This window comes from Dendropsophus ebraccatus, chromosome 8 (genome assembly GCF_027789765.1).
Source record: "Dendropsophus ebraccatus isolate aDenEbr1 chromosome 8, aDenEbr1.pat, whole genome shotgun sequence".
NCBI classification, from domain to species: Eukaryota; Metazoa; Chordata; class Amphibia; order Anura; family Hylidae; genus Dendropsophus; species Dendropsophus ebraccatus.
The window spans coordinates 7,970,784-7,995,530 of NC_091461.1; the positions used below are offsets into that span (position 1 = coordinate 7,970,784).

Sequence of the window (24,747 nt, forward strand, 5' to 3'; positions counted from 1 at the left end):
GGTGAGGGGGGGTGGGTCTGTACCTATCTGCAGGGGGTCCATACCTGTCTGCAGGAGTAAAGGAGGGGTCCGTACCTGTCTGCAGGGGTGAGGGGGGGTCTGTACCTGTCTGCAGGGGGAGGGGGTCCGTATCTGTCTGCAGGGGGTCCGTACCTGTCTGCGTGGTGAGGGGGTCCGTATCTGTCTGCAGGGAGTTCGAATCTGTCTGCAGGGGTGAGGGGGTCCGTTCCTGTCTGCAGGGGTGAGGGGGTCCGTACCTGTCTGCAGGGGTAAGGGGGGGTCCGTACCTGTCTGCAGGGGTGAAGGGGGGTCTGTAACTGTCTGCAGGGGTGAGGGGGGGGGATCCGTACCTGTCTTCAAGGTAAGGGGGGCTGTACCTGTCTGCAGGGGTGATGGGGGACATAACTGTCTGCGAGGTGAGGGGGTCCGTATCTGTCTGCAGGGGGTCTGTACCTGTCTGAAGGGGTGAGGGGTCCGTACCTGTCTGCGTGGTGAGGAGGGGTCCCTACCTGTCTGCAGGGGTGAGGGGGGGTCCATACCTGTTTGCATGGTTGAGGGGGGCTGTACCTGTCTGTGGAGTGAGGTGGGGGGGGCGTACCTGTCTGTGCGGTGAGGGGTCCGGATCTGTCTGCATTGTGAGGTTCCCACCTGCATATGAGTCACCACCTGTCATAGTGATGTCTGGTATCTGAGGCCACCCACACCCTGCTGACGCTCATCTAGAGGGGTTTTACGAGGTTAGGACCCCCATCCTGGTGACTCAGGTCAGGACCCCCATCCTGGTAACTCGGCCCTCCCAGGTGATTGGTGACTCCGGACTCTCTCATCTCTCCGACACTCTCACATATCACGCCTGAGTGACACAAAGTGAAGTCTACAATTTCCTCTATGAGGTTGGGGGCAGGAAGAGCGTCCTTAACCCCTTCCTGTATAGGGCAGTAGCCAGGAATCCGGAGGAGTCCCATCCTGTTCTCTTCTCTTGCCTGGTGTCAGCCACGTTGTGGACGCCAAAAAAAATAAAATAAAAAGCATCTGTTTTGATCTGTTTTTTCTTTTTTTTTTAAGAAAGGGAAAAATAGATCCAAACAGATTACACACAATTTCAACCGCAGTGCAGAAACGCAGTGTGACCGCGGCCTGAGGAGACCTTATATGGGGGGATTATTGGCCAGGAATGTCGCTAGAAACGCTCTGTTGGGTGATAATCGGCCTGAGTAAAAGTCACAACGATCGGTTGAGGAGCGGGAAACCACCTGATCACCGGCTGATCGAATATTTTGGGCCACGCTGAAATCTATCACTATTGGCTGCATTTCTCTCTGTGCAATCAGCTGGTAACAAAACATTTAAATGGTCGCACGAATGATACAGGTATCGTTTGTGCAGCCGGCAGTGGACTGATCCTGCCCTCTGAAAGCTCCGCAGATGAGCAGCGATCACTGATCAGTACTTGTCTGTATCCTTGCACGGCCCCATGTTGGACCCTAAATTCCTGTTTGGACAGCTCCATCCTGCTGAGAGATGATTGTGCGGTGAGGGCAGCTCCCTGTGTAATGAGACACGGACGGCTGACAGCAGCGAGTGGCTGCACTGACCACTGAGTGACCATCCATGCAGCCTGGGAGGAGGCTGTATAATGGGTGTATGGTCACACATGCAGCTGTCCTACAGATTTTCTGCATCTAATTTTGCCTATTGATTACAAATTGATTTGTTTCACTGCAGAAACACTGCACATTTTCTGCAACTGGTCTGCACTTGTGAACGTCCCCGGGACCCGAAACGTTCCTGAAAGAAAACACATGAAACATTTAACATGACCTGATGGTCGCAGTAATCAATCCAGTATGGATGTCTGGTTGTATTGTGGCTTCATGGCATCGGGCCAATATCAGCTACACTATCCTGCTCTTACAGCAACATTAGTGCTCTGTCCCCAAGCAATAGCTGCAATACTGCAACTCCCATCATCCCCTGATAGTAGCTCTGCAGCCCACACGTCTGAATGCACCTTGCACTAATTCATTTCTGAAACGCAATTTCAGTAGTGGAAATGTCTGCAATATTCTGCAGCATGTGAACCCACCCTGCATCCCCCTACATTCTCCTGCACCCCCTTGCATCTTCCCTGCATTCCCCTACATCCTCCTGCACCCCCTTGCATCTTCCCTACATCCCTACTGCATCCTCCTACACCCCCTTGCATCTTCCCTACATCCCTACTGCATCCTCCTACACCCCCTTGCATCTTCCCTACATCCCTACTGCACCCTCCTACACCCCCTTGCATCTTCCCTACATCCCTACTGCATCCTCCTACACCCCTGCATCTTCCCTACATCCCTACTGCACCCTCCTACACCCCTGCATCTTCCCTACATCCCTACTGCATCCTCCTACACCCCCTTGCATCTTCCCTACATCCCTACTGCATCCTCCTACACCCCTGCATCTTCCCTACATCCCTACTGCACCCTCCTACACCCCTGCATCTTCCCTACATCCCTACTGCATCCTCCTACACCCCCTTGCATCTTCCCTACATCCCTACTGCATCCTCCTACACCCCTGCATCTTCTCTGCACCCTCCCTTCATTCAAACAAAACACAACAATCACTGAACTCAGGGAGAACAGTGAAAAATTCCAATGGAGTACTCATTTACGAGTCTCAAAACACGATTGTCCCATACAAAATTTGAATATGCAAAAAAGGGGTCCGTGGAGCCTCAGTTACGAGTCTTAAAACACGGGAATAGCCATCTATCTCTGGAGAGAGGGATATCTGGCTATTCCCGTGTTTTGAGACTCATAACTGAGGCTCCAGGGACCCCTTTTTTGCACCCTCCCTTCATTCCCCTGCATCCCCCCTGCATCTTCCCTGCATCCTCCTTGCATCCCGTGCACCCTCCCTGCATCCACCCTGCACCCCCCTGAATCTCTCTTGCATCCCCCCTGCATCTCCCCTGCCCTCAGGATGGTCTGGAGTTTTCCTGAAGGAATTCGGAGTGGGTGACCGTTGTAGAGGAGCGGCCGTTGCTGATACGGACATGACCACTTGGCTGCGGCCGCCCCATAGACGAGGGAGCTGTATTTTATGTTATACAGCTCTGTAGGTGAACACGGCTGTATCCCCTCCTGTGCAGAGACGTTGGGGGCAGGTTACACAGGCGGTACAGTGTAGGCTTAGATACACTTTGTCACATACAATAATATGGTAATTAGGTTCCTAATTCTTTCTCCTTATTCCTCCAGCTCTGGAGCGGCTGCTGACGGAGCTGGAAGATTTCCTGAATATCCTGGATAAAGAGAACCTCAGCAGTGCGGCCATCCTGAAGAAATGTCTGCTGTCCGAAATCCTCCAAATGTGCCTCAAGAACAACAGCAGTGAGTGACCGCTCAGTACCTAGAACATTAGACAGACCTAGAACATTAGACAGACCTAGAACATGTGCTTCAAGAAAAGCAGCAGTGAGTGACTGCTTAGTACCTAGAACATTAGACAGACCTAGAACATGTGCCTCAAGAACAAGAACAGTGAGTGACTGCTTAGTACCTAGGACATTAGACAGACCTAGAACATGGGCCTTAAGAAAAATAGCAGTAAGTGCACAGTATCTAGAACATTAGACAGATCTATAACATATGCCTGAATCCTTACAGCAGTGAGTGACCAGTTAGTACCTAGAACATCTAACAGACCTACAACATGTGCTTCAAGAACAACAGCTGTGAGTGGCCACTTAGTACCTAGAACATTAGATAGACCTAGAACAGATGCCTCAATCCTTACAACAGTGAGTGTTACAGACTGCTTAGTACCTAGAACATTAGAGACACCTAGAACAGATACCAACAGTGTCCTCCAACCTGCAGCTGTCCAGACATAGAGAAAGTGTCAGCTGGAGAGCCGCAGGTTGTCAGAGCGCCCTTGGCATGATGGGAGTTGTAGATTTGCCACTGCTGGAGAGGTAAAGGTTGTCCAAAGCCTCTCAGGGCATGATGGGAACTCCAGATTACCCATGACCTAGAACCTTTGACAGACTTAGAACAGATTTCTGAATCCTTATACTAGTTTTCTCCAATCTGTGACTCTTCAGCTGTTGTACAAATCCCATCATGGCCCTGGAGAACCGACTACTCTCACCTACATGATGTTACATATCCTATAGCTTCTCAGAGCCATGAGCTACAAATATAGCACTTCCATATGGAGAAGGGGTTGAGCTTAGGCTGCCCTGGGGTGGAGCTTAGGCTGCTCTGGGGTGGAGTTTAGGCTGTGCTTAAGTGGAGGTTACGCTGCTCTGGGGTGGAGCTTAGGCTGCTCTATGGTGGAGCTTAGGCTGCTCTGGGGTAGAGGTTAGGCTTCTCTGGGGTGGATCTTAGGCTACTTTATGGTCGAGCTTTGGCTGCTCTAGGGTTGAGCTTTGGCTGCTCTAGGGTGGAGCTTAAGCTGCTTTGTCTTGGGAGGAGACTTGCTCCACCAGAAGCCCCTCCCTTCCCTGCCACCTTTGCTGTCATTTAGTAATGTGAGTCTTAATACTGCAGAGGACCATTAGGATGTCTCAGCTCTGGTGTCCTCCATATTCCAGGTGGAGATGAGGAATATATCTACATGAACAAGGTGTTGGCTCCACACACAGACTCTACAGACACGCCTGATTCTGGTAGGTGCCGCGGTCATATAGTGCCAGGGGGTGAGACCCCCACAATGGGACACTGACTCCTACCACTCTTCTCCACAGCTGAAAGATTGGATCCTCCAGGGAAAGATGCTCTGACCAATGGGGTGACAGGGCTGCACGTAGCACCGCCTCAGAAGAGCCTTCCCGACCTCCCACCCCCGAAGATTGTAAGTAGAAAAAACTGCACTGTGTGAACGCAGCCTAATTGTATTGTTATGGTCTCAGAGCTGTCATATTAGCGGCAGAAGTGTCACCACTGTGTGCAGCCGTGGTTTGGGTACATGTGGCTTGGATACATTGTGGTTCCTCCCCCTATGTCTTGTTGAATTGTTTGTATTTCTCTCTACACCTCCTTGCAGGTCAGCGGCCATCTTTCTCACACTGCAGTCACATGTGGCCGGGATGAGTCTTCGTATTATATGTTATTTATAGAAGCTGTGAGAAGAAAATCTTCATCATTCACAAGAAGTTCTAAAGTTGTAACTACAATAAGTGCCACTCGCCCCGTCCCCGATCCCCTCCTGTGTTGTAGCACTAAAGGGGTTAGCCAAAACCAGAAAACAGCGCCACCCCTGTCCACAAGCCATATTCTACAGGCACTATATAGCAGTATTGTTTGGGCACTATATATATATATATATATATATATATATATAGCAGTATTACTATAGGCCGTACTATTTGGGCACTATATAGCAGTATTATTTGGGCACTTTATGGCAGTATTATTTGGGCACTTAATTTAACAGTATTGAGTGGGCACTATATAGCAGTAAAACACTATATAACAGTATTATTTGGCCACTATATGGCCGTACTATTTGGGCACTATATAGCAGTATTAATTGGGCACTATATATAGCAGTATTATTGGGCACTATATATAGCAGTATTATTTGAGCACTATATGGCAGTATTAATTGGGCACTATATATAGCAGTATTAATTGGTCACCACATATACACCACATATAGCAGAATTAATTGGGCACTATAAAGCAGTATTATTTGGGAACACTATATAGCAGTATTATTTGGGCATTATATGACAGTATTATTTAGGCACTATGCATAGCAGTATTGATTGGGCACTATATATAGCAGTATAATTTGGGAACACTATATAGCCGTATTATTTGGGCACTATATGGCAGGATTATTTGGGCAATATATGGCAGTATTAATTGAACAATATATGATTGATTTTTTTTATGTTGTAATAAGATATTATTCGAGCACCATGTAATAATATTTGTGGAGTATATTAAATCACTTGTCATCATTTATTAGCAGTAGAGAGGTACTAGTCAGTCACCATATTATCCCTTTTGGAGGGGTGTATGGCGGTATATCGGAGAACCATCTGGTGGTATTCCTTTGGTTCTTTATGGGAATGTTATCTGTTGCTGGATCTTTTAAATCTCTACACGTTGGGGGTTTTAGATTTTTATCTTACTATATTTGGCAAAATTGGGAAAAACCCGACATAAACACATGATAAATCTTTTAGGAAAATTGAGAACATTGAGAAAAAGGGAAAACAACCCTATAAAAAGTGCTGTCCCTCTGTTTAGTAAATCAGGGCCTGTATGGTAGTGTTATTTGGACAATACATGGTGGTAATATTTTCACACTATGAGGCCATGTTCACACATTGTGAAACACCGGCGGTTCTGTGACCGGGCCGGGTCACAGAACGGCTGGTACTGAATACCATCCCGGCTGGTACTGCTGTACCGACCGGATGATCTTCATTTCTGATGAACTGGGATGCGGGCGCAACAGTGTCCGCCCACATACCAATTCACCGCTGCACATAATGAAGCGTGCGATAATTTATACAAAACATACCTTGTGTGAACATGGCCTGAGGGAGGTTTATGGATCCTTGTGCAGAGGAGTGGCGGGGCAGTTACCATAGCAACCAACCAGATTCAGGGCTTCATTTCTCTGAAGCCTTTTTAAAAATAAAAGCTGTTATCTGATTGGTTGTAATCTGTAATCTGTGGTGACGGCTCCACTGCACAAGGCTGGATATGGTGAGGTGGCAATGGACCATCCAATCCTATTATTAGGCAGAAACACAGCCCTATAGTGGACGGCTTGGTGACTGTCATCTTATCTGTGACTGTTATCCTCTCAGTGACTATCATCCTCTCTGTGGCTGTCGTTCTCTCGGTGGCTGACATCCTATATGTGACTGTCATCCCCTCAGTGACTGCCGTCCTCTCAGTGACTGTCATCCCCTCTGTGGCTGCCATCCTCTCTGAAAGGGCCCCCCTTTATCAAAGGGGGACACACGGAATTGCGCCCCTCATCCCCTTATGGTAAAGTTATTGTTGTTAGTGTTAGATTAGGTACGGTTGTTCTTGTCAGGTTTGTGCTCTCTTCCCCTCCCCCCCCTTTTTTATCTTTCAGGTGTGTGTGGACTTCTGGCCAGCAACAGACCCTACTGTGATTGGCCATGGGAAATGTGCGGGAAAAGGGAGAGCTAAAAATAACTATCTGCCCGCGCTTGTGATTGGCTCTTAAGTTTGTGAGGGAGAATTCAAGCAGTACTTATATGGGAACCTGCCCTGCGCTGCTCAGTCGGCGTGGAGTGAGAGAAGAAGATTGCTGCTGTCTGCCTGTGAAGGAGCTGACCTGTGTCTGTGTGGTGCTTATTAGCATAGCGCAGCTCACTGTAAAGGAGCTAACTTGTGACGGTGTGGTGCTTATTAGCATAGCCAGTTCACTGAGAAAGAGCAGGCTCCGGGCAGCGGCGGGGCAGCAGTCTTACCTGTCGGTTCTGGCTGCAAGAGATAGTAATCGCCGGGATGGAGAATCTTCTGGCTGAGTTGCTGAGGAAGGCTGAGGGAGCAGGCGGAGAGGCATGGCTGCGTAGATGCCTTCAGGAACCGGTGCCTACAGTTGCTGAGGCCAGACCAGAAGAGGAAGAGGCGGGGCCATCGAGAAGGGTCATCTGTCGGATACTGCCTCCTAGAGATCCGGCTGAGCAGGAAGCGGATGCCCCTGCTGAGAGGCATCATCGATCCAGGAACAGACATGGGGAACGTCCTGAGAAGAGGAGGAGGAGCAGCAGTAAGAGAACTGGCTCAGCTCCCGTCCCTCCCCCCCCTCCTGAAGAGTCTCGGGCCCGTGGGGATCGTCGTCATGGCAGCAGCTCCAGCAGGAGGCGGCACAGATCTCCAGCACACAGAGATGAGTCATCACAGCAGCCCAGCAGTGACAGCCATACACCACAGCACGGAGGTGCAGCAGAGTCAGCAGCTGTGGGTGAGAATCTTCATGTGGGTCCTGTCCCTTCTGTTAGTATGTCTGCCTTAGTTAACAATGATGCAGTGAGACAGTTTTGCGCCCTAGTGGCAAAGGGTTTGCCTAGTAACCCATCTCTCTTAAATGTGTGGTCTCAGAGTTCAAGTGCTGCCCCTAATGTGAGTGTGTCAGGCTTAGAGTGCTCTGCTTCTAATGTAACGCCAGTGATAGAAAAGAGTGCTGGTGTGCCAGAATGTTGTGTTAAAGAGGCTCTAGCCTGCGAAGTTTCCCCACTGGGTTTTCATTTGCAGCAAAATGTAAAGGATAAGATATGGCGTGGTGACTTCATTGATTTATTGTCATTGTTACCGTCTAATAGAGAAGTAGCGGTTAAAAAAACTGAGGATAAGTCTGAAGATGATAGAAAGAAACCACCCCGGTACATATTTAATTGGTTACATGCCTTTGCTATATACTGTGCAGTCATGGGTGAGAAACGTCCAGAGTTATGCTCTGCATTATTTCAACATATGGACAACATTCTAGAGGCGTACCGCAGCTTCGGCGGTATGGCCTGGTTTTATTACGATGAGGCATTTAGACAGAAGCTTACTGTACACCCTAATCTTAGATGGGGAAACAAAGATGTAGGCCTATGGCTGAGTTTGATGTTACCCCAGAGGAGCGCTGCCTCCAAACCACCGGCCTCTGTGCAGGGTACTTTTCGTAAGGGCACTTGTTTTGCCTTTAATGAGGGATCCTGTAAATGGGCCTCCAACTGTCGCTATCGCCACGAGTGTTCCTTTTGTGGCGGTCAGCACTCCATGTCACGATGTTTCAAGCGAGCTGCACAAGCTGGACAGGGGCTGCCCTCTACAAAAGAATTGCTGGCCAAAAGCATCGACTCCAGTGAAACTGGAAAAAATGTTACCGTACCTAGACAAATATCCAGACAGACAGAAGGCTAATTTAATTGTTCAGGGTTTCGCTATAGGTTTTGATGTCCCACCATATTCTGGGAAAGGTTGTATTATTATCAATAATCTAAAGTCAGTTTCTATACATGAGGATATAGTCAGGAAAAAAAATAAGAAAGGAAGTTTTGGAGGGGAGGGTGGCGGGCCCCTTTTCCGCACCCCCCTTTCCTGACTTTCGTATCTCCCCCTTGGGTTTGGTCCCTAAGAGAGAACCCGGGACTTTTAGATTGATTCACCACTTATCTTATCCGTTGCATTATTCTTTGAATGATGATGCGGATAAATCTCTAGCCTCTGTCTCTTATGCTTCTCTATCTGATGCTGTCAAAGTGCTACGATTGTTTGGTGTGGGCTCATACTTAGCCAAGTGTGATATTAAATCTGCATTTCGTTTGCTCCCTGTTAATCCAGACGGTTTTAACTCCCTCGGTTTTTATTTTGATAATATGTTTTACTTCGATTGCTGTTTACCCATGGGTTTTACTTTATCATGTTATTATTTTGAGACATTTGCTTCTTTTCTTCATTGGGTAGTGAGCGACAGCGTACCAGAGGGCGCTGTCGTGCACTATTTAGATGATTTTTTGTTTATTGGCCGTTCTGACTCCTCCGCTTGTGCGGATTTGCTGTCTAATTTTAATTGGTTTTCCAAGGTTTTTGGTATCCCACTGGCGGAGGACAAAACGGTTGGTCCATGTCACTGTTTGGAGTTTCTGGGCATCACTCTGGACTCTTTAAAAATGGAGTTCCGTTTGCCACCTGAGAAATTGTTCAAACTGAAGGGTGTACTGGAGCGTATGTTATTAAAAAGCAAGGTGACATTGAAGGAATTACAGTCTCTTTTAGGGCTCCTGAACTTTACTGTGCGGGTTATTCCCATGGGGCGGGTTTTCTCTAAAAGGTTGTACGCAGCTACTGCGGGTCTGGAGTCCCCCCGTGCTCATGTCCGTCTTACTAAACCTTTAAAAGAGGACCTGAGCATGTGGTTAGAGTTCGTGTCCTCTTTTAATGGGCATACTGTGTTTTTACCCGAATTTGTGGAAGCGGATGCGTTGTCATTATACACTGACGCTGCTGGCGCGCATGGCTATGGCGCCTTCTTTGCTGGTAAATGGTCTGCTGAACCGTGGCCTGATGCATGGGTTCAGGCAGGTGTTTGTTCTAATATCGTTTTGTTGGAACTGTTCCCTGTGTTAGTGGCCTTAGTCATTTGGGGTAGAGAGTTCAGTAATAGAAGTATTCTGTTGAGATCTGACAACAAAGGTGTAATCTACGCAATCAATTGTTTGTCATCTAAATCACCTATGGTGGTAAAGTTATTACGGCATATAGTATTGTATTGTATGTCATGCAATATTTGGCTTAAAGCTGTACATTTGCAAGGGTCTAAAAATACCATAGCTGATGCACTGTCTCGTGGTCAGTTCACAGATTTCAGGCGTCTGGCGCCGGAGGCAGAAGTGGAGGGCATAGCGTGTCCAAGTCATCTGTGGTCCCTGATCTTGGAGTAACAGCTCAGCTCATTAGAAGCGCAGTAGCTCCGCGCACATGGGCTGCTTACTCAGCCGCATGGTCTCAATGGAAGGTATTTTGCTTGTCCTTACAGGAGCATTATCTGCAGCACGATGTCTGGTTGACTTTAGCATTTGTTAATATGCTGATTAGTAAACATCTTTCACATTCTGCTATTGTAAAAATGTTGGCTGGTGTTTCTTTCTTCCTTAAATTATTTGGCTTCAGCAGTGTTTCTGGTTTTTTCATTGTCAAGCAGGTTTTAAAGGGATATAAGAAAGGGCGGGTTTCACCTGACGCTCGTCGTCCTATTACTGTTGATCTTCTGTTAAAATTACATGGTAGTTTGGTGTCAGTCTGTTCTTCTGACTTTGAAGTCGTTTTATTTCAAGCATTGTTCTCTCTGGCCTTTTTCGGTGCTTTTAGGTTGGGTGAGTTGGTATCTTTTAGCAAAATCTCCCCTTCTGGTTTATTGTTGTCGGATGTTTCTATTTCCTCTGGTATTTTGAGTGTTTTGATTAGGTTTTCTAAGACAGATCAGCTGGGTAGGGGTTCTGTTCTGCGTATTAATGCTTTTTCTGGTTCTGAGGTATGTCCTATCAAGTGTCTAAGTTCATATCTAGCAATCAGACCTGCTATTGATGGTGTGCTTTTTATTCATGAGGACCTGTCTTTTGTAACCCGGTATCAATTCAACAGAGTACTTAGATTATGTTTAGTTAATTTGGGTTTGGGTAATCTGCGCTTCACCAGTCACTCTTTTCGCATAGGTGCAGCTACTGAGGCTGCTTCTGCAGGGTTAGATGAACAGTTGATCAGGAGGTTGGGCCGTTGGGATTCTAATCGTTTTAAGTTGTATATTAGGCCAGCTTTAGTTTTGTAGTTAATTTCTCTTTTCTCTCCTAGGCGGTAAAAAACAGGTCTGGATTCTGGGCCACTCGTTTGTAGTATGGGCTGCTAAAAGAGCGGAGCAGCGCACATATGGGGCTAACCTCAGTTTTAACAGAGATGAATTCGAGATTCAATGGTTTGGATATAGCGGCCTCCGGTGGAGGGATTTATATTGCATCCTTCAGAATTTAGCCGCTGCTCTGCCTCCTCCGGACATCTTAATTATACATGCCGGGGGTAATGACATAGGAAAGGTTAAGACTCTTGATTTGCTATGTGAAATAAAGAGGGACCTATCTCTATTCAAGTGCATTTTTCCTAAATGTATTCTAATTTTTTCTGAAATTATCCCCCGTCTGGCTTGGATAAAGAGAGGACTGTACTTCCATGAGAAAATCAGAAAGAGAATTAACTATGCTGTATCCAGATTCATCACCTCGTTAGGAGGTTTATCCTTCAGGCATTTAGAGTTGGAAGGATATGTCCCTGGCTTTTATTGGTCTGACTCAGTGCATCTATCTTGCATTGGGTCAGATATTTTAAATGCCCATTTCCAGTCCATGGTGGATTTGGGTGCCGTGGCACGATTGGAAGGGGGGCCCGGTCAGTAAACTGACCGGGCTTTTGGGGGTATTGTCGCCCTGCCTTCGGGCGGACATGGTTTTATCGTTAAGCCCTGAGTATGGTATTTATTACTTATTTATTTATTATTTATTTATTTATTTATTGATTGGGCTTAACATTGTTATTGTGTTTACCCATAATAAAGTGCCACGGCCTTTTTATTCCAACTGTTGTCCTTCATTATTTAGGGGTGTGGGGGCTGCATTTCCGTGAAAGGGCCCCCCTTTATCAAAGGGGGACACACGGAATTGCGCCCCTCATCCCCTTATGGTAAAGTTATTGTTGTTAGTGTTAGATTAGGTACGGTTGTTCTTGTCAGGTTTGTGCTCTCTTCCCCTCCCCCCCCTTTTTTATCTTTCAGGTGTGTGTGGACTTCTGGCCAGCAACAGACCCTACTGTGATTGGCCATGGGAAATGTGCGGGAAAAGGGAGAGCTAAAAATAACTATCTGCCCGCGCTTGTGATTGGCTCTTAAGTTTGTGAGGGAGAATTCAAGCAGTACTTATATGGGAACCTGCCCTGCGCTGCTCAGTCGGCGTGGAGTGAGAGAAGAAGATTGCTGCTCCCGCCCTCCCTCCCTTATTTATTAAAGTCAAGTTTGTCGTGGCACTTTACTAGTGGGGGGTATTGTCGCCCTGCCTTCGGGCGGACATGGTTTTATCGTTAAGCCCTGAGTATGGTATTTATTACTTATTTATTTATTATTTATTTATTTATTTATTGATTGGGCTTAACATTGTTATTGTGTTTACCCATAATAAAGTGCCACGGCCTTTTTATTCCAACTGTTGTCCTTCATTATTTAGGGGTGTGGGGGCTGCATTTCCGTGTGACTGTCATCCTCTCACTGACTATCATCCTCTCTGTGGCTGTCATCCTCTCACTGACTATCATCCTCTCTGTGACTGTCATCCTCTCTGTGACTGTCGTCCTCTCTGTGTCTGCCATCCCGTCTGTGGCTGCCATCCTCTCAGTGACTGTCGTCCTCTCTGTGGCTGCCATCCATCCTCTCTGTGACTGTCATCGTCTCAGTGACTGTCATCCTCTCACTGACTATCATCCCCTCTGTGGCTGCCGTCCTCTCAGTGACTGTCGTCCTCTCTGTGACTGTCGTCCTCTCTGTGACTGTCGTCCTCTCTGTGACTGTCGTCCTCTTAGTGACTGTCGTCCTCTCTGTGTCTGCCATCCCGTCTGTGGCTGCCATCCTCTCAGTGACTGTCGTCCTCTCTGTGGCTGCCATCCATCCTCTCTGTGACTGTCATCGTCTCTGTGGCTACCATCCTCTCTGTGACTGTCATCGTCTCTGTGACTGTCATCCTCTCACTGACTACCATCCTCTCTGTGACTGTCATCCTCTCTGTGACTGTCATCCTCTCTGTGGCTGTCGTCCTCTCTGTGTCTGCCATCCTCTCTGTGGCTGCCATCCCGTCTGTGGCTGCCATCCTCTCAGTGACTGTCGTCCTCTCTGTGGCTACCATCCTCTCTGTGGCTGTCGTCCTCTCTGTGACTGTCATCCTCTCACTAACTATCATCCTCTCTGTGGCTGTCATCCTCTCAGTGACTGTCATCCCCTCTGTGACAGCACCTCAGCTGTGGTGTCTGCACATGACTAATCACTGGAACCTGTGGGTTGCAAATATCATCCGTTCCGTATAAAGCTCTCACCACCGATAGTATAATACTGGAAAGTATCAGGTTTCTGCACCAGAATTAGAACCTTGTCATTTTCCATCCCCCCCCCCCCCCCCCCCATCCCCAAAGTTTTGCAGCGATCAAGACAGATGGAGTGAAGGTTCGAGGGGTCGGGTCCATGGGAAAAGTGCTGCCATGGAATTACTAGAAGAATGCAGGAGCGGGGAAGCCTCGCAGCAGCAGCAGCACAGGATGATGGGGGGGGCGGGGGGGGGTGTTCCTGTTCTCTTCTTGCATTCAGAATGATACAGACCCCACATTATAACCAGTGTTGTATGGCACAACTCCCGTCATGAACTATCAGCAGGACATGATGGGTGTTTTAGTTCCACAACCTAGAGAGCCACAGGCTGCAAAACTAAATATCCAATCATGAACTGTCTGCTGGACATGATGGGGGTTGTAGTTCCGTAATCTAGAGAGCTACATGCTGCAAAGCTACATCTCTCATCATTAACTGTCTGCAGCACATGATGGGGGCTGTAGTTCCGCAACATCCTATATTAGTCTGCCCACTAGTAATGCTCACCTCTCCTGGCTTCTGCTGTGCTCCTGTGCTCTGACCTCTGCTGGTCAGCTCTGGATGCTGGGTAATATAGGTGGAGCTAATCACACTGCTCTGCATGACACAGGAGGAAGTGCCAAGTGTCAGGACAGGGAGCACAGGGCTCCCCTCCTCCTGCCAGCACCTGGCTCTTCCATTGTATCAGCCATGTGTTGATACAATGGAAAAGAAGGAGAGAACTTCTCTTGCAGTTCTCCTGAACTGGCTTTAATTTTTACAGTGGATTCAGAACTGCGGAGTGACAGCTTGTGCTCGGTGAGGGGGGGGGGGGATTTTTCGCCCAATCGTGCAGACCCAGGTGCAGTGGTGACTGTTGCGATCTCTATCACTACGCCACTGGTTATAATGCCCACCAAGATCCAACGCCAACTATTGCACCATCCAGCTTTCCCAGGATCCTGAGATCCAGAAATCAATCATTAGGCAATAAAACGTCCTTTACTCTTTAAGCTCTGGACACATCTGCAGGACACTGGGAAAGCTGGGTGACAATCCCTATAGAAGCTCTGTTGGTGACATTATCACTCAGCTTTCCCAAGAACACGGTCTCCGGATTACTTTTCCCTGTGGACGCGGCTTTGATGAAATTGCGTCATCTCGTCCTTCGGGAGGAGACAGCATCCCGATTGTTCTTATATAGAGGGAATTTGCAACTTAATACTGTGAAATTAAAAGCATGCCTGGAATGAGACGATCCTCCCGGAGCAGCGTGGGAAGCGGCCGTCATAGGCCGACGGTCACGGCTCCAGGTTTTTCTCCTCTTTTTTGTTGGTTATAGATTTATTATGCAAATTCCAAGGCAGAACTGAATTCTCGGTATAATCGTATTGTAGCGCAGACCGCCGGCAGTCTGGATTCAATTTGATAGAAATTCGAGGGAAAAGTAAATATTTTTCCTTATTAACCCCAAAGTAGTAAACGGTGGCCGAGACCCATGATGCATCTGTATCTGACATCCTACTTCTCAAACAAGGATCTGCCTTGGTTCTGACGTCCCTAAGTGGCGACCCAGAGGGAGCGTCACAGGGGAAAGTGACTGGAGGGTGCAGAATAGTTTAGAGGGTGTATTGTCTCCCAGCACATACCCTCTGTAGTATCTGGTGGCAGGAAAGGTGGTAGGGGTTGGAGGAGTTACCCTTGGGGTATGTGTGCATTCACTGGTTGGCTCCCAGCAATTCTTTTATAGAATAAAGGTGTTCTCAGTAACTGGGCTGCCGTGACCCCAGTGGGGTGAAGGTCTTTAGATAAATATGTTACGTTACAGCCACAAGATCTCTAGGCCCAGGCTAAATCCTGGGAAGGTCCTGGAGGTGCCATGAGGTCCTTGCACAACTTTTCCCCAAAGTCTCAAGGTGGACTTGATGTAAAGCTCTCGGACATGTAGTCGTATCTAAACAGGGGTATGGCTACCCCAAATCGTCCCAGGTAGTGAGGTCTAACTAAGGAAAAGAGGGAGATAAGGCACTCCGCACCCAACTTTACCCTAAGCTAGACTTTACAAGACCATGTAGTGGAACATTGCATCTATATACAGTAGCATTGTACCCAGAACATTCACATTTCACTTCATTGGGGGAACTTATCTTTGATGAGCACCTTCACTATTAGTCCTCCCCTACCAGTTTGTACAGTGGGCGTCAGCTGCCCGGGCACAAGGCTCTGGCACCCAAGCTTGGACCAGACTTAGTATGATAGGAGTTGTATTTTTGCAATGGCGGAAGGACCACAGGTTGGGGATCTTTATCCTACTGTATAACAAACCAGGGTAACTGAGCATTTAGTTGGGGATGGCAAAAGATGTCCACTGGCTGCTTTTGTATCTCCACTCCCGTGTGCCGCTCCTGTATCTGCGCTCCTGTATCCCACTGCCGTATCTCCGCTCCTGTATCCCCGTTTCTGTATCTCAGCTCCTGTGTCCCTGCTCTTGTATCTGTGCTCCTGTATCCCCGCTCCTGTAGCCCAGCTCCTGTATTTCGGCTCCTGTGTCCCTGCTCCTGTATCTCCGCTCCCGTACCCCAGGTCCCCTTATCCCAGCTCCCGTATCCCAGCTCCTGTATCCCCACTCCTGTATTCTGCTCCCGTATCTTGGCTCCTTTATCCCTGCTCCTGTATCCTGCTCCTGTATCCCTGCTCCTGTATCTCGGCTTCTGTCTCCCTGCTCCTGTGTCCCTGCTCCAGGATCTGTGCTCCTGTATCTCCGCTCCTGTATCCTTCTCTTGTATCTCGGCTCCTGTGTCCCTGCTTCTGTATCCCACACCTGTATCTGCGCTCCTCTATCTCCGCCTCCTTATCTCTGCTCCTCTATCTTGTATCTTGGCTCCCGTATCTTCCCTCCTGTATCTTCCCTCCTGTATCTCTGCTCCTTTATCTCCGCTTCTGTATCTCTGCCCCTGTATCCTCACTCCTGTATCGCTTCTCTTGTATCCTTGCTCCTGTATCCCTGCTCCTTTATCTCTGCTCCTGTATCTCCGCTCCCGTATCTCTGCTTCTGTATCTGCTCCTCTATCTCCGCCTCCTTATCTCTGCTCCTGTATCTCCACTCTGGTATCCCTGCTCTTGTATCTCAGCTCCCGTATATCCGTTCCTGTATCTCTGCTCCTGTGTCTTCGCTCCTGTATCTCTGCTTCTGTATCTCTGCTCCTGTGTCTCCGCTCCTGTATTTTGGCTCCTGTATCCGCGATCCTGTATCTCTTCTCCTGTATCCCGCTCCTGTATCTGCGCTCCTGTATCTCTTCTCCTGTATCCCGCTCCTGTATCTCCACTTCCTTATCCCTGCTCCTGTATCTCCACTTTGGTATCCCTGCTCTTGTGTCTCCGCTCCTGTATCTTGGCTCCTGTATCTCCGCTCCTGTATTTCCGCTCCTGTATCTCTGCTCCTGTGTCTCTGCTCCTGTATTTTGGCTCCTGCGTCCCGCTCCTGCATCTCCGCTCCTATATCCCGCTCCTTGTTACAATCCTCTTGTTTTGGTGAAGCTGCAGTGAGTTTGGGAAACCTGCCACGTTGTTGTATTTCCTCTCTGTGATCGCTGTCTCTTCCGGCGTGTTTTTATGGGAAAATGTTTGACATTTGCCTCCTTTGGCGGCCATGTTCCCGCATTCCCAGAGGAGACAAAAATAAAAGCTTTATAAATTTAGATCACGTCTTGCCCTTTCTTGACAGAACTGTAAAAAACAAGAAATTTTCCTTTACAACATCCCCTCCCCCCAATAATATGTCAGTGGTCCGTAAGATAATAAGTAGGAGGCTGTGATAGAAATGTCATGTACTGAGGGTTACAGCAGGTCAAAATGAGAACGTCACCCCCTACAGAGGAAGATACACAGTACAAGTGTGACAGCTCAACCTCCCAAGTGATTATCACTGCTATAATACCGCCCCTATATACAGGGATATAACTACTATAATACTGCCCCTATATACAGGAATATAACTACTATAATACTGCTCCTATATACAGGAATATAACTACTATAATACTGCTCCTATATACAGGGATATAACTACTATAATATTGCTCCTATATACAGGAATATAACTACTATAATACTGCTCCTATATACAGGAATATAACTACCATAATAATGCTCCTATATACAAGAATATAACTACTATAATACTGCTCCTATATACAGGAATATAACTACTATAATACTGCCCCCTATATACAGGAATATACTACTATAATACTGCTCCTATATATACAGGAATATACTACTATAATACTGCTCCTATATACAGGAATACAACTACTATAATACTGCTCCTATATACAGGGATATAACTACTATAATACTGCTCCTATATATAGGGATATAACTACTATAATACTGTTCCTATATACAGGAATATAACTACTATAATACTGCCTCCTATATACAGGAATATAACTACTATAATACTGCCCCCTATATACAAGAATATAACTACTATAATACTGCTCCTGTATACAGGAATATAACTACTATAGTACTGCTCCTATATACAAGAATATAACTACTATAATACTGCCCCTATATACAGGGATATAACTACTATAATACTGCCCCTATATACAGGAATATAACTGCTATAATACTGCTCCTATATACAAGAATATAACTACTATAATACTGCCCCTATATACAGGGATATAACTACTATAATACTGCCCCCTATATACAGGAATATAACTACTATAATACTGCTCCTATATACAAGAATATAACTACTATAATACTGCTCCTATATACAGGGATATAACTACTATTATACTGCCCTTATATACAGGAATATAACTACTATAATATTGCTCCTATATACAGGAATATAACTACTATAATACTGCTCCTATATACAGGAATATAACTACTATAATACTGCTCCTATATACAGGAATATAACTACTATAATACTGCCTCCTATATACAGGAATATAACTACTATAATACTGCTCCTATATACAGGAATATAACTACTATAATACTGCTCCTATATACAGGAATATAACTACTATAATACTGCTCCTATATACAGGAATATAACTACTATAATACTGCTCCCTATATACAGGAATATAACTACTATAATACTGCTCCTATATACAGGAATATAACTGCTATAATACTGCCCTCTATATACAGGAATATAACTACTATAATACTGCTCCTATATACAGGAATATAACTACTATAATACTGCCCCCTATATACAGGAATATAACTGCTATAATACTGCCCCCTATATACAGGAATATAACTACTATAATACTGCTCCTATATACAGGAATATAACTACTATAATACTGCCCCCTATATACAGGGATATAACTACTATAATACTGCTCCTATATACAGGAATATAACTACTATAATACTGCTCCTATATACAGGAATATAACTACTATAATACTGCTCCTATATACAGGAATATAACTACTATTATACTGCTCCCTATATACAGGGATATAACTACTATAATACTGCTCCTATATACAAGAATATAACTACTATAATACTGCTCCTATATACAGGAATATAACTACTATAATACTGCTCCTATATACAGGGATATAACTACAGTACTATAATACTGCTCCTATATACAGGAATATAACTACTATAATACTGCTCCTATATACAGGAATATAACTACTATAATACTGCCCCTATATACAGGAATATAACTGCTATAATACTGCTCCTATATACAGGAATATAACTACTATAATACTACTCCTATATACAAGAATATAACTACTATAATACTGCTCCTATATACAGGAATATACCTACTATAATACTGCTACTATATACAGGAATATAACTACTATAATACTGCTCCTATATACAGGAATATAACTACTATAATACTGCCCCCTACTGTCTGTGGGATCATGTACACATATATATTATGGGTAACAATCGCTGCTATTTGCCAGTCTTGGAGCAGACGCTGGGGATTATGGGAGATGCTGTTGGCAGCCGCTTCCACTCTTGTGGTTGGATCAGTTATCTCTGGTTCGGTTGTATCTGCTTGTTCAGTGTCTGTTCTCACACCCTGTGGCCTGTATGGCGGGTGGGGGGGGGAGGGTTCGGCCTGTGATTTATGAGATAACTATGACTGATGTGTAGAAAGCTTTATCCACTTTACTGGGGGGCGGGCGGGGGGCACTGTTAGGGTCAGGATTCAGCTTTGAAGTTCAGTAGAGATGTTGGAATGTATGGGTAGGGGGGTGTATGGTGGGTGTATGGGGGGGTCCTTTGGGATGGAAGCGTCTTCCACGTACAGATTCCTGGGTGACCCCGGTTGGGCGGTTTCTGCAGGATTCCCCTCCATCAGTCTTCTTATTACCCCATGGGGCTATTAGCAGCTGTCAGTGTGGCGGCCCCTGTGCCAGGATTCCCTCTTCGGTGACTCATTGGTGTGTGTGGGGGGGTCACTCCCGGAGGGTCCGCTCCCATCCTCGGACAGCACAGACTGGATCGGCTCCACCGTTCCCACACAGTTCCTCTCAGGCCTCGGAAACAGTAGATCTTTATTTCCAGCGTTGACGTCTCAGGCCCGGACCCTCCACCCTGACATTTACCCCCAAATATTCCTCTATCTGAAGAGCCCACCTATAAACCCCTGCCCCTCATCGCTCAGGGTCTCCATTACATTCTGGGAAAGCTGGGTTATATCCACCATGGATGATATTACTGCTCGTATAGGAGGTGTCACCCAGCTTTCCCAGGATCCTGCATGGTTATCCAGCTTCTATGTAACATTCCCATTGGCTTTTCAGTGACCTGGAAAAGCTGGGTGGCAACTGTCAGAGAGGCGTGTTACAGATGTGGCCCCAATGTTGCATATGGTATGGGGTCATTTTACAGACCTTGGTGACCTATGACCTTTGCCCTTCATCATCTTTACCAGGGATGGGGAACCTTTGGCCCTATAGTTTTCACTTACTTATTTTTATCTTAAAGGGATTCTCCATTTTTACAGTCTCTTTTAGAAAGAACATATCCAGGACTAGAAACCATTGCTGCGTTCTTCCAGATACAGCGCCACCCCTTTCCTCAGGTTTGGTGCGGTATTACAACTCTAATGACATCAATGGAGCTGAAGTGCATTAAAATATACAACCTGAGGACACAGGTGGCGCTGTTGCTCATGTTTCTCTCAGTCTGGAAACCCCCTTTAAGGCAATCAGCTGTAATGTGGGGAATTCCGTCTGGGAGCGCTCAGTTTCCAGCATTACACAATGTTCTGTTGTCTGTATAATACAAGACAGGACAGGTCCTCCAGACACACAGACGCTCTCTACTCTGTCCTAGAGATGAGGGGCCTGATCTGCAGACCCCCACTCTGTTAGATCACTGATTAGCCTGATAGGAGTTGTAGTTTTGCCTCTGCTGTGTGGATACAAGTAACAATGTGTTTTCTTTGTCCTCAGATCCCGGAGAGGACGCAGTCACCTAAGGCGGAGACCCTGGAGGGGTACTACGAGGAGGCCGAGCCCTACGACCCCCCACTCATTGGTACGATCTGTTTTGGGGGGCATAGGAGACCACCGCAGTGTATCACAGGCTGAAGCAGGGAGCATCGCCCATCTCTGCGCCCCTCACTGATCCATATAGCTTAAAGGGGAACTCCAGCAATTTTCTTTTTCTTTCAAACCAACTGAAGTCAGAAAGTTTAAATAGAGATTTGAAATTTACTTCTTTGGACGTATCAGCTGCTGTATGTCCTGCAGGAAAGGGTGTATTCTCTCCAGTCTGACACAGTGCTCTCTGCTGCCACCTCTGTACATGTCAGGAACTGTCCAGAGCAGCAGCAAATCCCCATAGAAAACCTCTCCTGCTCTGGACAGTTCCTGACATGGACAGAGGTGGCAGCAGAGAGCACTGTGTCAGACCGGAGAAAATACACCACTTCCTGCAGGACATACAGCAGCTGATAAGTACTGGAAGACTGTAGATTTTTTAATAGAAGTAATTTACAAATCTATATAGCTTTCTGACACAAATTAATATGAAAGAAAAAAAGTGGCTAGAGTTCCCCTTTAATGTACTAATTCGGCTTCATTGATCTTGTACTGATCCCGAGTCATGTGAAATCTAGTTTTTACTCTACACTCAGCTACTTTGTCACACAGACACCACGGCGGAGCGATGTGCAAACAGTAAAGGGGCACTCTCACTTTCTGTCACTTAAAAAAATACTTAGCAACGTCTAAAGTTTTGGTCAGTAACCGATCTCTAAGACATGTCAGGGATGCAGTAAATCAGCAGTGTCAGGAAACAGTGTAAGGACAGAATTGTGAGTGCAGCTCTGGATGTGACTGGAGGGTATTAGATATAAGACAGAACAGGAACTGATGAAAGTTACAGTCAGTAGATGGCCCCTGTATACAGCGCTGAGGGTGAGATGACCGCACTGTGCGGGGACCTAGGGAATCCCCATCCTGATAACCTGCACCAGGCTCAGCCAGTACATAGAGCTGCAAGGTTCTAGATGGAATCGTCTCTGTTCCTTTAAGACACAGAAAGGAATCTGAGAGATATCTCCCAGCCCGGATCTGGGTCAGGAGTGAAGGACAAGATCATGACGACTGTTCACATAGCAGAAATATTTCATTATGTCCATGGATTTCCTATGTTGAGAGGAATGGATAATCTCAGCAGAGCAGCAGTGTATAGCATGAGGGAGGGATAGAGCAGCAGTGTATAGCATGAGGGAGGACAGAGCGGCAGTGTATAGCATGAGGGAGGACAGAGCAGCAGTGTATAGCATGTGGGAGGGATAGAGCAGCAGTGTATAGCATGAGGGAGGACAGAGCGGCAGTGTATAGCATGAGGGAGGACAGAGCAGCAGTGTATAGCATGTGGGAGGGATAGAGCAGCAGTGTATAGCATGAGGGAGGACAGAGCGGCAGTGTATAGCATAAGGGAGGACACAGCAGCAGTGTATAGCATGAGGGAGGACACAGCAGCAGTGTATAGCATGAGGGAGGACAGAGCGGCAGTGTATAGCATGAGGGAGGACAGAGTGGCAGTGTATAGCATGAGGTAGGGACAGAGCAGCAGTGTATAGCATGAGGGAGAACAGAGCAGCAGTGTATAGCATGAGGGAGGACAGAGCAGCAGTGTATAGCATGAGGGAGGGCAGAGCAGCAGTGTATAGCATGAGGGAGTGCCAGAGCAGCAGTATATAGCATGAGGGAGGGCCAGAGCAGCAGTGTATAGCATGAGGGAGGACAGAGCAGCAGTGTATAGCATGAGGGAGGACAGAGCGGCAGTGTATAGCATGAGGGAGGGACAGAGCTGCAGTGTATAGCATGAGGGAGAACAGAGCAGCAGTGTATAGCATGAGGGAGGACAGAGCAGCAGTGTATAGCATGAAGGAGGACAGAGCAGCAGTGTATAGCTTGAGGGAGGGCAGAGCAGCAGTGTATAGCATGAGGGAGGGACAGAGCAGCAGTATATAGCATGAGGGAGGGCCAGAGCAGCAGAGTATAGCATGAGGAAGGGACAGAGCAGCAGTGTATAGCATGAGGTAGAACAGAGCAGCAGTGTATAGCATTAAGGGAAGACAGAGCAGCAGTGTATAGCATGAGGGAGGGACAGAGCAGCAGTGTATAGCATGAGGGAGGACACAGCATCAGTGTATAGCATGAGGGAGGGATAGATCAGCAGTGTATAGCATGAGGGAGGACACAGCAGCAGTGTATAGCATGAGGGAGGGATAGAGCAGCAGTGTATAGCATGAGGGAGGGATAGAGCAGCAGTGTATAGCATGAGGGAGGGATAGAGCAGCAGTGTATAGCATGAGGGAGGGATAGAGCAGCAGTGTATAGCATGAGGGAGGGATAGAGCAGCAGTGTATAGCATAAGGGAGGACACAGCAGCAGTGTATAGCATGAGGGAGGGATAGAGCAGCAGTGTATAGCATGAGGGAGGGATAGAGCAGCAGTGTATAGCATGAGGGAGGACATAGCGGCAGTGTATAGCATGAGGGAGGACATAGCGGCAGTGTATAGCATGTGGGAGGGATAGAGCAGCAGTGTATAGCATGAGGGAGGACAGAGCGGCAGTGTATAGCATAAGGGAGGACACAGCAGCAGTGTATAGCATGAGGGAGGACACAGCAGCAGTGTATAGCATGAGGGAGGACAGAGCGGCAGTCTATAGCATGAGGGAGGACAGAGTGGCAGTGTATAGCATGAGGTAGGGACAGAGCAGCAGTGTATAGCATGAGGGAGAACAGAGCAGCAGTGTATAGCACGAGGGAGGACAGAGCAGCAGTGTATAGCATGAGGGAGGGCAGAGCAGCAGTGTATAGCATGAGGGAGGGCCAGAGCAGCAGTATATAGCATGAGGGAGGGCCAGAGCAGCAGTGTATAGCATGAGGGAGGACAGAGCAGCAGTGTATAGCATGAGGGAGGACAGAGCGGCAGTGTATAGCATGAGGGAGGGACAGAGCAGCAGTGTATAGCATGAGGGAGAACAGAGCAGCAGTGTATAGCATGAGGGAGGACAGAGCAGCAGTGTATAGCATGAAGGAGGACAGAGCAGCAGTGTATAGCTTGAGGGAGGGCAGAGCAGCAGTGTATAGCATGAGGGAGGGACAGAGCAGCAGTATATAGCATGAGGGAGGGCCAGAGCAGCAGTGTATAGCATGAGGGAGGGATAGATCAGCAGTGTATAGCATGAGGGAGGACAGAGCAGCAGTGTATAGCATGAGGGAGGACAGCAGCAGTGCATAGCATGAGGAAGGGACAGGACAGCAGTGTATAGCATGAGGTAGAACAGAGCAGCAGTGTATAGCATTAAGGGAAGTCAGAGCAGCAGTGTATAGCATGAGGGAGGGACAGAGCAGCAGTGTATAGCATGAGGGAGGGACAGAGCAGCAGTGTATAGCATGAGGGAGGACACAGCATCAGTGTATAGCATGAGGGAGGGATAGATCAGCAGTGTATAGCATGAGGGAGGACACAGCAGCAGTCAGTGTATAGCATGATAGAGGGATAGAGCAGCAGTGTATAGCATGAGGGAGGGATAGAGCAGCAGTGTATAGCATGAGGG

General features: G+C 47.0%; 2 protein-coding genes across 4 annotated transcripts in view; both read left to right on the top strand.

Annotated features, from left to right (window-relative positions):
• AFAP1L2 (actin filament associated protein 1 like 2) overlaps positions 1 to 24,747 on the top strand; it is a 101,571-nt gene that overhangs the window by 50,162 nt on the left and 26,662 nt on the right. For both annotated transcript variants that reach the window (XM_069979737.1, XM_069979738.1), the window contains exons 2-5: positions 3,255 to 3,386; positions 4,592 to 4,666; positions 4,745 to 4,851; positions 21,117 to 21,201. In XM_069979737.1, coding sequence (XP_069835838.1) covers positions 3,255 to 3,386; positions 4,592 to 4,666; positions 4,745 to 4,851; positions 21,117 to 21,201 — 399 coding nt within the window. The remainder of the gene's footprint in view (positions 1 to 3,254; positions 3,387 to 4,591; positions 4,667 to 4,744; positions 4,852 to 21,116; positions 21,202 to 24,747) is intronic.
• LOC138799026 (uncharacterized) lies at positions 7,306 to 12,754 on the top strand. 2 transcript variants are annotated; one of them, XM_069979735.1, is made up of 2 exons: positions 7,306 to 7,959; positions 10,340 to 12,754. In XM_069979735.1, the coding sequence occupies exons 1-2, from the start codon at positions 7,500 to 7,502 to the stop codon at positions 11,308 to 11,310; spliced, it is 1,431 nt and encodes a 476-aa protein (XP_069835836.1). In that variant the 5' UTR covers positions 7,306 to 7,499; the 3' UTR covers positions 11,311 to 12,754. The 2 variants fall into 2 exon arrangements, with proteins under 2 accessions (XP_069835836.1, XP_069835837.1); XM_069979736.1 differs by having other exon boundaries at positions 11,334 to 12,754.